The sequence below is a fragment of the Anguilla anguilla genome, chromosome 9 (genome assembly GCF_013347855.1).
Source record: "Anguilla anguilla isolate fAngAng1 chromosome 9, fAngAng1.pri, whole genome shotgun sequence".
NCBI lineage: Eukaryota > Metazoa > Chordata > Actinopteri > Anguilliformes > Anguillidae > Anguilla > Anguilla anguilla.
Window position 1 is genome coordinate 53,453,762 of NC_049209.1, and position 12,500 is coordinate 53,466,261.

The window sequence follows — 12,500 nt, forward strand, 5'->3', positions numbered from 1 at the left end:
CGTGCTGTGTGCAGTGCTGGGTTAGTCTCTGTACTGTACAGGTACGTGCTGTGTGCAGTGCTGGGTTAGTCTCTGTACTGTACAGGTATGTGCTGGTGCAGTGCTGGGTTAGTCTCTCAAAGCAAACTGCTGCCTGGCAACTGTGTCCTCGTAAACGCCTGTGAGCCAATGCCATCCAATCAGAATGCCACCCAATCAGGAGTCCAGGATCTCAAATGTTATGGATAGCTTTGAATATCACACAGCAATTACGCACAACAAGCAAACACACAGTAATTATACAAACACACATTGCAGACACAAGCACACAGTAATTACACACACACTAATTACGCACACAAAAGGCCTGTTCGCACGAGCCTAGTTTTACCCCAGGAGGTCCTGTAATTATATTTATCACCAATTACTCTCATTATTTGAATCCTGTATAAATCACCCATGTCTACAATTTTTACTGATCAGGAGAGTAAAAATTCCTGCCCGAATCACCTTCTGGTTCTCACTCAGAATCAGCGGTGCTTATACAACACTAATCCTGTATGAACATACATCTCTCTAAATATGATTTGTTCAGTAGAATTTTATTATTTTCTTGGTCGGGAACATAGAGGCTGTTATGGCAGCTCTGCCCAATTTATCTGACAGTTACACACACATACACTCACAAAGTAATTGCACTCAAACGCGCACACACACACACACGCACACGCACATACACAGTAATTATATACACATACATTTCGTGTATACACATGTATTTTCACATACACACAAACACGCACACACACAATAACCCACACATGCACAGTACAAATACATTATTACACACAAACACAAGTTATGTCATATACACACTGTAATTACTCACACGCACACACACTCACAGACTAGGTTCAGTTCTTGCATAAGAGCCCATCTGTACTCTCAGGCAACCGGGATAATCTGTTCGCACTATTTTATCAACGTCAGCAGACTGAGGGGTCAGGGGTCAGCTGGGCTGTGACCCCTCTAAAGGAACACTGCTTTTCACCTCTCCTCTCGAGCCTGTTGCCCCAGCGCTGAATCAGGGGGACACCAGCACACGCTAGCGGGAAAACACTGGGAAGAGTTACTGCGTGCGTCGCTCAGGTCAGCGGGATGCAACAGGCGGCTTTCAGCCAATCAGCATCTGACAATGAACAAGCACGTAATCAAGTAAAAGCGCATATAAGATATATAAGACTGTCTTTCTGAGCGCGCTGATTAGAACGGGAGAAAAGGTCCTTCTGTTAAAGCGTAGCCTGAGCAGCGCTTTCAGGCGCTCAGTGTTCTCTGACCGCGAGCCAGGCTGTATGGGGTCGTCATTAAACCCCGCTAATTGGGATGAGACGAGTTCACAGAACAGGTATAAATACCCCAAACCCCGCCCCCCCCCGCTCGCGCTGCGGAACAGGAATAGCCAAATTAACGGGCTTTAATGAGCCGGGCTTAACGAGGGAGGAGAGCTGACCAGGACCTATGTGTCCCCCTGCTCCTCTTCCTCACAGGAAACCAGCAGCATTCTGGGATAGATCTGGCTTTCATAATCGTTTATTGTTAAATGTTCGGATTGAGTTTGTTTCATAGGCTGTGGCTTGGTGCAGTGGGGGTCCTAGCAGGTGACTGTTAGTGCAGTTTGGTATATTTAACAGATATCAGATTTCTTTACTGTCAGTATGTATTACATAATATACAGTGTATTATAATTATGTTTCATAATTTTGTTTCCCCTTTATAGTGCCCCGTTAAATGCACACACACACACACATACGCACACACACATTCAAAAACGCGCACCATACCATAAGTCTATACAACAAGGTAAAGCATACCGAAATCGAAATTATACACACGCCAAAAAAAAAACGATTTATTGGGACCGCGCTTGCTTTACAGAAACAGTCACGCAGTCATTCAGAGAGAAAGAGCGAGAGGGGGTGCGAGAGGGGGTGGAGTAGATGTGTGGAAGGAAGAGTTAAGAAGATTGAGACGAGTAGAAGGACAGGAGGAATCAAGATTAAATTAAGACTGCGGTCTATGAATAGAACAGGCGGAAATCAAAGTGTATAAACTTTGTCTGGTCTTTGATAGTGCGGTTCGCGCCCAGATGATATACACACCGAGTCGTTACACACTGAGATTAAATCCCGGATTGAATGACACAAAAATCCGAGAGAAGGAAAGAGAAAGAGCGCGCGCTGGAAATAGAACTCCCCCGTCGGCTTTCCTCAGATTAACGCTCGTCATCGTCGTTTAAAAAGACACGGAATTACAATGGTGGGGTGGAGTGATTTATTTCACCGGTACACCAGGCTGTACCGGTGATTTAATAGAACCACGTGTCTCTTTCCGACCCCGTTCTGGAGATAATATATAGCGACTGTATTTTAGTGTAAAATATGTGTTATAAACGAGGAAATGCAGTTGAAGTGTTAAGAATTTCAGCAAAATTATGACACTTTTGCGAGTGTGTCCACTGGACAGACATTGCAGGCGACTCTCGTTGTGATAACATGCCGAACGCAATTGTGTAGGAGGGATTCGGTTTCCCTGCAATGAATATTAAATGGTTGATATCTGCTGCTGCTATATTGGCTATTTTATCGCCTGATGGCACAGTGCTTCAGCAGGCACGCGACAGATAATCCTCATTAGCCACCTATTAAGAGGCCTGTGGTTTGCACTTTTAAACGCAGAAGGACATTGTGCCCTTTCACAATAATAATAGGTAGGCATCTGCTAATAATAATGCGCAGGGAGCTCTAGAATAAAACATAAATAAAAGCAATTAAGCGGTCAAAACGTCAAAGCCCGGTTAACTCCATTTCCAGACTCTGTAAATTGTAGCCGTAGGCTACTGCAAACCCAGGCTTTCCAAATGCTCACTCAGTTCATCACTTTTTTCACAGCCTGTTCTGGACATATGGGGGACGTAAATACAATTTCGCAACAATCCAAAGCGCAAAACGTAGGCAATCCAGAACTATCCGCTTAACAGCCAAGGGGTGGAAAAAGAACTAAACTCTCTTGACCCATAAATGTGCACATCCGGTGAACAAAGGGGTTGCTTGTCTGAAGTCAAATTTAAAAAATGGAATATAAACAAAGGAAACAATTACACACGCGCACAAGAAGTAATGGAAGGCGAATGACATAACGGTCGTGCGGTGTACTATGGTTTCGTTACCAATCGTTGTAAACACGTTTAACACAAGGCGACGGCGTGAGCCATCTCCGGAGGCTGGTGGTACCCTTCTGTCGCGCGGGCGACGGGAGACCGCCGTGAGACTCACCCCAGCTGCTCGCCGTCCTGCCCAGAAACTCATGCGTCCGTGAATTCCACACGAACTCTTGCCACTCGTCAATGACGTCTCCGCAAGACTTCTTATCCTTGGCCATATTTGTATTATTATGTAACGTCTGTCTTTGGTCTTTTGAAGAGAAACACTATTATTTTTCTTTTTTCAGATTTAGTGTAGACTTCTTTGTAAACGCGTAATCCGGCAGGTGTGTTCTGACTGGCTGTATTCAATATATGAATGGTAATGCGTTTATGGCGCCTCTTGATATGTGTTATGTCATTTAAACTAATTGCTGGATTGCCGGTCGGTACATTGCTCTAACGAAGTCGGGCTGCCGCGGAGTTTGGATAACAAATGCAGATGAAGTTATAGCGCGTTAAAACTTCTCATTGGCTTTTGAAACAGACCTCCCCCTTGTTCCCCCTCCTCCGAAGGCGTGTACATGCAAGCCGCTTTCTTCTCCTCTTCAGTAACGGCGCGGGGCCCCATCCATCCACCCGCCCCCTCCCGCCTCCCACGTAGGTGAACACCACGGCCCCCCTTCACCTGTCCCGCGAGTGACAGGCCGGCTGGCGAGTGGGGGCGCGGTTGCAGAGATACCTCCGACACGCTCGTGCTTTCCGAGGACGGTCGCGTGCTGGGCTATCCCGCTGGAGCGCGAGCGTCCCAGAGCCCAGGGTAATTTCTTTTGTCAACACTCTTCCTGTTTTGCGCTCACAGCTCACCCAACCCATGTTTCCAGTCTGTTTTTAGTTAATTTATATATATATTTCCGGAATAGTCAACACGTGTTCTGCTGAAGTTTCAGGCAGAGCACGTTCTGCTTGCAAGATGTTAACCACTCTCTCCTCTCTTTTATATAAGCATCAACCTAATCACAGACCAGAAAGGCAGGTGGAGGTGAGGCAGTGGAGAGCAGGATCAGTTGTTAGCAGAATCCAAAATGGCGGGTGGGGGTGGGCGGATGGCGGGTGGGGGATGGCGGGTGGGGGTGTGCGGATGGCGGGTGGGGGTGGGGGTGGGGGATGGCGGGTGGGCGGATGGCGGGTGGGGTTGGGCGGGTGGGGGTGGCGGGTGGGGGATGGCGGGTGGGGGTGGGGGTGGGGGATGGCGGGTGGGGGTGGCGGTGGCCAGTGGCCTGCATTGGAGCAGAGTTACAGAACGCCAGTGGCCTGCTCAACAACTGCACATATTTTTACCAGCGCTGGGATCATGGTGCCTGTGCAGCATCTGCTGTGTGGCACCTCAAGGGTTAAATCGGCTCTGCCACCAGTCTGAGCAGTGTGAGATCTCTCTCTCTCTCTCTCTCTCTCTCCCCCCCCACCCCCTCCCCCACCCACACACGCTCTCTCTCTCCCTCTGCCCCTTCTTCACACAGATGCTCAAGTACTGTGAATCAGCCTTAGGGGAAACCCTTGTCTATGGCTCCCTCTGCTGGTCAGATTTTGCCTTTCATCATGGGCCAATTGAGACCCTGCGTGCGGTTGTCTTGATCACAAACATTTCATAATATTGATTTAGAAATTATACTGAATGCAACATCAACATCAGTATTTTTAAGGAGGAATAATGTAATTTTTTAAATATCTTCCAGACCAACAGATACAAGCTCTGTATAGACTATCTTAAATATAATAGGCTGATTTTGTGGTTGTAAAATCAATAAATAAATACAGCGGAAATGAAAAATTATTTCTCTGACAGGAGAGGAGTTTCAAACAGTTTAAATCTTTAATAGGTTGTGCACAGAATATACAAAATGATTTTTTATACAGCAGTTTATTAATAATTTAACAATATAATGACCTTTTTTGTCAAATTAATTATTATTCATTTATTACATCTTTATAGTATTATTATTTTCATTATTATAATCATTATAACTTTTTAATAGTAATTTGTATTAATTTGTACATATCCTTTTTCGCTCAATAAGATTGTCAGTTACATCTCTGTGTCAGTAATTAAACACATACACAGTACAATTACAAATCCTCTTATTGCCCACTGACTGTCACATATCTGACACAGCATTCATTCTTTTCAAATCCCATCTGTTTTTGCCCGATTGTTCACACTGCACCTCAGCCTGCGTGACTTGTGTGTGTTTCTGTACATTCAGACACACTGCATGCTAACTGACATGCTTGGGGAGAGGTTCTGTAGGTCTACGATGTAGAACTCAAAATTAATCAGACTAGAATGCTATAGACCAGGGCTGCCCAACCCTATTCCTGCAGATCTACCATCCTGTAGGCTTTCATTTCCACCCTAATGTGGCACACCTGACCCTACTAATTAGCAGCTCAATGAGATCTTTAGCTGTTGAATGAGGTGTACTTTGTTACGGTTGGAGTGAAAACCTACAGGACAGTAGATCTCCAGGAGCAGGCCTATACAAATGTGGTTAGCCAACTTCTTCTTTCATAATCAGATGTCATGTTGTCCCCCCTGTTTTTACACTGTGTGAAAAACTAAACACAAACCAGTGTCAGATAATCATGACAGTTTAAACGTAGTCTTCACAGGTTTTAACCCTTTCTCTCCACAGCTTCAGTACAAAATATAACTCCAGACACCATTTCTCCTTTCAAATTAGTCTTCCATATAAAAACAGCCAACTCCCCCCTCCTCCACTAAAATCATAATACAGTTTCACTGAGCACTGTATCTGGGCTCAAAAGTATCCCACAACACCATCTACGTATCGATTCAAACACAGGAAACGGCAAACAAGCCGTCGAGTTTTCGCTTTTAACTTTTTCTTATGTGACAAAGAGGATATAAACAACGGTGTTTGTGCTTATTTGAATCATAACAAGCTCCAGACAACCCTGCATGTGTCCACTGGCCGTTTCTCCGCCGTTTTCCTGTTTGGTTTATGAAAACCAGAGACGGATGAAACTCGTTTTTTTTTTCATTGTTTTTTTTTTTGTTGTTTTTTTAAGAACAGATACAAACTGTAAAAGGCGATTGGGTTCAGCTGCTAACAGTCTCCAGGTCTGAGCGTGTTCTCCACGTTAAATACAGCGCAAACTCGCCTCTACACCAGCCATGATGTCACATAGACATTTTTGGCGTGAACATGGTTCTTTTGAAACGCTGCCTATCTCCCCAATATTTTGTAGATACATTATGTCATTTTTTTTTTTTGGGGGGGGGGGGGGGGGGGGGGGGGGGGGGGGGAGGGGGGAGGGAGTGAGGGGTTAGTTCACTGAACTAATGACTCATAAATTCACTTCTAGTTAATAAATCACCTCTCAATAACAGTTCAGATGTTGATGTGCTTCCTACCTGGTTTTCCTACTTCAACAGATATTAAGCAAACCCTTATTAGCAATGTGCTGGTGCAGGCGCTACAACACCTGACTAAAATAATCAGCCAATAGCAGTCCTGTTGTTCTAGACCAGCAGGTGATCGGTGCTGGTCTAGAACAAAAGGCTGCAATATTGGGGGCGTTCTGTGCCGGTGGTCTCAAACTCCAGTCCTGGAGGTCCTGTTTTAGGCAGGGATAATAACACACAAACCTGAACCTTATTACCAGCTTCAGCCAGCAGGGGGCAGCACTGGCCAACTAATTACCATTACGCAAGCGGCTCAAGCAGGCTTGTGTAACAAGGGCCCAGCCGTGTCAGGAGTGCCAACTTCTGCATTTAATTACTTAATCAGCTCAATCATATTTTGATCTGAAATTCGCATAAGCACCAGCTACAGGACTGCGAGTGTATCTAACAGAGTTTACTGTGCTCAAGCAGGGGAGTGAGCCAGCGTAGTTCACAGAGCTGTCAGGGAACTAAACCTCAGGCTATTGGTTGGAGCAAAAACCAGCACCCAGACTCCCCCTCCAGGACCGGAGTTGTGCACCCCAGGGGTAAAAGGTGTACTACTTCTGCCACAATGTAGTTCAAAATAGAAATGCAAAAAAAAAAAGCTAGATAATAACAATGCACATGATTAATTTTTTTAAGGCTCTATAATCTCATTTTTGATATATTAATGAGAAAGTTGAGACCGAAGGACTGAACCTTGAACAGTTTGCTTAGTGTTTTAGGCGTCATCATCTGCTTTGAGTTTTAGAGACAAGAAGACCAGTGAGAAACGGGATCAGTGCACCGAGTCAGCACAGTCTTAAAGCACGGCATGCGTGTGACACTGATCTGAGATCAGCCAGTCAACCCCCGCCGTCCCCACCCAAACTACCTAATGCAGGATTCTTACACTGATCCGAGATCAGCTACGAACAAGGAAAAAAGTATCTACACCACTGTTTTACGTACCCAAACGTTGGCACAACATCACAGATACACTTTTTGGACCGCCGTGCGTTAAACCAGAATACATAACAGAGTGACAGCAGTCATCTTATAACCAGGAAAATTCAAAAACCTCATCCCAGCTAGAAATCAGCACGCAGTAATAAAACCCCGTAAACACCCAAGTTCCTTACAGCAGATACTGAAGTGTATGCCTATCAACAGTTAGTACAAATCCACTTGTTCTTAGAAATAGAGCTAATAATTATAATAATGATGGGAATAATAATCATATAATACCCATGATATATGAAGTTTTAGTTTCATAAACAATAGTCATAGTTCAAGGTAGCAGCAAAGTACTTTTTAAAAAATGTCAAAAACAATAATGGCACGTAGATTCATTTGTTCATAAATAAATAAATACATATGTAGAAAAAGACTAAATCATAGCAATAATCTTTAAAGGGACCATTGCGGTTTGTGTGTGTGTGTGCGTGTGTGTGTGGTGTGTGTGTGTGTGTGTGTGTGTGACAGCGCTGTTGTGCGTCCCTGGTTGGTATTTGGGTAGTTTGTGTGTCTTAGATGCTCTGTGGTCTGTTAGCCAAATACAGAATGTAGACAAGTACTGGTATTATAACAATGCTTAACAATATCAATTAAAATTTATGCTAGGTTTACATATGTGCATATATTACAACGGCGAACTTGGTGATGATTTATTAATATATGATATCTTTAATGTAGTGGTATATATTTTGATGTATACAGTTTAAAATATATTTATTGTACTTTTTGTTGTTTCATATTTTTGGAAAGGGCTGGTCCAGCAGTCTGAGGGGTGTGTGATATGCTTTGTGCTGGGCTGCACATGCTCAGATCGCGCGGGCATCACGGACGCGGGCTAACGTCCCGCTGGAGGCCGCCCACGCAGGACCGCAGACATCAGCGGAAGGCCAGCGTGCGCGCGTCAAACCTAAAAACGCGCGTCCGTGATTGGTGTGGAGAAGAAGAAAAAAAACAGGCCTCGTCAAGTGTGCTGCTGTGATTGGCTAATTTTAAACCGCGAGTTGCGCGTGACCCTGCTCTCCTGCAGCCCAGCCGTACGCGAGGCTACGGCCAGGACCGTAACGTTCTCAGAACGTCCCAGCAACACAACACCAACGTTGGAGAAACACTGGGCATCAGCAGGGGCAAAACACAGTGTCCGTGCTCTATCTGAAATCTGTTATTTTTTTCCTTGTATTTGAGAACATCTTTTGTTACAATATGTTAATGGGGACCATATGGACTGTGAGAGAGTGAACGTTTTACTGGGCACATGCCGCTCAGCTAGGGGGACGCTCTGTCCCGATTCTGTGCGTTTTTAAAGCCTGCTACACACGTGTCCTGCCCAAACTGACCCTTTTTTTTACCCTGTTAAACACAATAACAAAAGCAGGACAGAAGAGGCCGCAGAGCGAGTCTGTGTCTGTCCTCATATCCAGTGCGTATCTCGAGCCCTTTCGCCCCTGTGAGGCCCAAACTCGCCCCTCCGGCCCGCGCACGGGAGAGGGTCCCGCCCCCCCCGGCCCGCGCACGGGAGAGGGTCCCGCCCCCCCGGCCCGCGCACGGGAGAGGGTCCCGCCCCCCCGGCCCGCGCACGGGAGAGGGTCCCGCCCCCCCGGCCCGCGCACGGGAGAGGGCCCCGCGACGGGACCGTAACGTTTCGGTGGAGGAGCCGAATGGGGGCGAAACGGACAGGGGGCGTTTCGTCTTTCCCCTCACAGGGGGGTGTGGCACAGGCCACAGTCACATGCTAACGCCCACACTGACAGAGAAACCAAATGAGCAAAAAGCAGAATCACTCCTACAAAGACCGTTCCCTCCTTTTCTCTCCGTTCATCTTCACCTCCCATCCCTCCATCTCTTTTTAATCCTCATGTCTGTGCCGCTCTGATCACATGACCATCCCCCCCCCCCCCCCCCACCCTCTCTGTCACCTTCCCTGTCTGAGTCATAGACCCGCCTGCCAGTGAAACATGAGAGTATCAGAGTTCCTGACTGACTCCCAGCTGCCATCGGGGGGGCTGAGCTGATTACGGGGGGGGGGGGGGGGGGGGGGAGTGCAGGCAGGAGAATTACAGTTATGACAAACACTTTCAGCTCCATAAGCTAACCAGAGTAATGCTTCCCTTCTCAATTACAGAAGACTATTGTGTGTGTGTGTGTGAGAGAGAGAGTGTGTGTGTGTGTGTGTGTGTGTGTGAGAGAGAGAGAGTGTGTGTGTGTGTTCCTTTTCTCAGCTTTTCCATTTTATATTAACCTGCCTGTGCTACAGAAAAGACTGTGAGGGTAATGGGGTACAGTGAGGGTAATGGGGTACAGCCGGGGGGTAATGGGGTACAGTGGGGGGTAATGGGGTTCTGTGGGGATAATGGTGTACACTAGGCAACAGTGGGGTACAGTGAGGATCATGGGGTACAGCCGGGGGATAATGGGGTACAGTGGGGATAATGGGGTACGGTGGGGGTAACGGATGCTGCTCCAGGCAGTGGGGATAAAAAAGAAAGAATTTATTAGAAAACTCTTCTCCAGAGCCCTCTTCCTCCTTCACCTCCTCCTCCTCAGCTCAATCTGTAGCGTTGCATTCTCCCAAAAGGTCATCTCTCAGCATTCCGTGTGTGTTCTGAGTGTGTGTGTGTGTGTGTGAGGCAGAGATAGTGTGTGTGTGTGTGTGTGTGTGTGTGTGTGTGAGACAGAGATAGTGTGTGTGTTTGTGTGTTCCCTCATTGCCCATCCCTTTCCTTCTCTCTCCTTCGCCATTGCTGTCCCTCTCCCAGCTTCCATGCTGTCTGGAGTATAGCAGGTCGAACGTGAAAGGTTAAAGTTGAAAGGTTAAAGGTTAAAGGTCATCGGGGCAGTGTCCCCCCTTTAATGCCACTAAGTTCCGACCATCCTCTCAAACGCCCGGGCAGCCGTCTCCCACGGTTACCATCCGTCCGTCTGATTGGTCTGAAGAGCCGTTCTCCAAAAATCCGAGCGCCAAACCCCGCCCACAAAAGCAAGGTGAAAACCCCGCTAACCCCGGCGGCCATCTTCAGATGGCAGTGTCCCACAGGACGGCCTGCTGGGCCTGCGGGTTTGGGGGGGCGGCCCTGCTGGCCTCGGGGGTCCGTCTCCAGCTGGGCAGGACGGGCATGCTGTCCTGCTTGCACAGGCTCCTGTCCGGCCGCCGGTGGGCCTTGATCTCGCGGCACAGGCAGCGCTTCCTCTCGATCACCTCCTGCAGCTTGCCGTCCCGCTGGCCCTGCGAGAGGGTGGCGCCCCCGCTGGCCGGAGGCTGGAACTGCGCCTGCGCCTGCACCAGCTGAGCCAGGTGGTGGTAGTGCTGCTGCAGGTGCTGCTGCTGCTGTGGGTGGGGCAAGGGCGGGGTCCCAGGTGGCTGATAGGTGGAGTGAAAGAGAGAGGGAGTCACTAAGAGACAGAGATAGAAAGATATATATACATGGAGATGGAGAGAGAGAGAGAGACATGGGTCTCCTATATGGATAAATTTGTGGTGACTCCGTGCTGAGTCTGTTTACACACAACATGACTGTTGTCCTTATAACAGCCAAATATTTTGCTGAATAACAGTAGTGTAAATCCTACCAACAGCCAGCAGATGGCAGTGTACAGCAGAGGGGTCAGTTAGGCAGAGGCTCTATGGTGTGGCACTGCCAGGGTCTTCCAAACTGGGGGTCTCTCTCCCTCTCACAATCTGTCTTTCTCTCACTCTCTCTTTGTAGTTCTACCTCTCTCTCTCCCCTTCTCTCCCTCTCTCTCACTCTCTTAAATGGGGGGGGCTTACCTGGGTCATCAGTCCCCCAGGGGGCAGGCTGCATTGTCTGTGCACAAAACCACCCTGCTTCACCCCCGGCTCTGTAACACAGACACACACACACGCACACGCACACGCACAGACACAGACACGCCCACGCACACACACACACACACACGCACAGACACAGACACACGCCCACGCACACACGCACACGTGAGATCATATTGAGCATGACACTGTAGTAGGTGTGAGGCAAGACCACCTGTGGGTGACCGCGTGGCCGAACGGATAAGGCGTCTGACTTTGGATTAGAAGATTGAGGGTTCGAGTCCCTTTGTGGTCGTTCCAGTGCCTTCTTAATGAATGTCTGAGTGCTCTCCTGGAGATTTCCCCCTCTGCCATATCCTCTCCTCACTATCCCATACATCCCAGCCCCAATAGAAAACCCTTCTACAGTATTGAGTGTGAGACACCATAGAGGTACAGTTAGCTCACTAGTAAATACACAGTAAGTTTCCTCACCTCCATTTTGAGGGAATGCTGGGAAGGCTTGACAGGGTAGTGGGAGTCCAGACCTGGCCAGGATCCGTCCAGCCACAGAGCTGGCCCCGCCCCCAGCCCCGCCCTCCCCGCCTCCTCCTCCTCCTCCTCCTCCTCCTCCCCCCCTGCCACAGCGCACAGGGATGCCTGAATGACCGGCCAAGCCCTGCTCCTCCCTCTCTGGCCAGGAGAGGGCGTCTGTGCTGCCATTCCACACCCGGCTGTCTTCCCCTGCTCCGGGAGAGGGAGGGAGAGAGGGAGAGGGAGAGAGAGGGATGGAGAGGGGGGGAGATGGAGAGAGAGAGCGACAGAGACAGAGAGAGAGAGGGAAATGGAAAGGGAGAGCCACAGAAAGAGAGAGATGGAGGGAGAGGGAGAGAGAGGGATGGAGAGGGAAAGGGAGAGAGAGAGAGAGAGCGACAGAGACAGAGAGAGAGAGGGAAATGGAAAGGGAGAGCCACAGAAAGAGAGGGATGGAGGGAGAGGGAGAGAGAGAGAGAGAGAGGGAAAGGAAGAGGGAGAGAGAGAGAGAGAGAGAGAGAAAGGGAGATAGAAAGGGAAGGAGAAAGATGTTAGCTATT

General features: G+C 48.2%; 1 protein-coding gene, 1 long non-coding RNA gene, 1 other non-coding gene and 1 pseudogene across 3 annotated transcripts in view; 2 read left to right on the forward strand and 2 right to left on the reverse strand.

Moving 5' to 3' along the window:
- The window catches only part of LOC118235969 (sodium/potassium-transporting ATPase subunit beta-2-like), a 14,874-nt gene extending 11,224 nt beyond the window's left edge, over window positions 1-3,650 (reverse strand). Inside the window, exon 1 of the mRNA XM_035433897.1 lies at window positions 3,312-3,650. Within this exon, the coding sequence (XP_035289788.1) occupies window positions 3,312-3,417 (106 nt within the window). The 5' untranslated portion in view covers window positions 3,418-3,650. The remainder of the gene's footprint in view (window positions 1-3,311) is intronic.
- LOC118235971 overlaps window positions 1-12,500 on the forward strand; it is a 44,246-nt gene that overhangs the window by 17,003 nt on the left and 14,743 nt on the right. The gene's annotated exons all lie outside the window — the stretch shown is intronic.
- LOC118235970 overlaps window positions 10,116-12,500 on the reverse strand; it is a 21,918-nt pseudogene continuing 19,533 nt past the window's right edge.
- Window positions 11,650-11,722, forward strand: trnaq-uug. Its single transcript has one exon. It is a non-coding gene; the product is annotated as a tRNA-Gln (tRNA).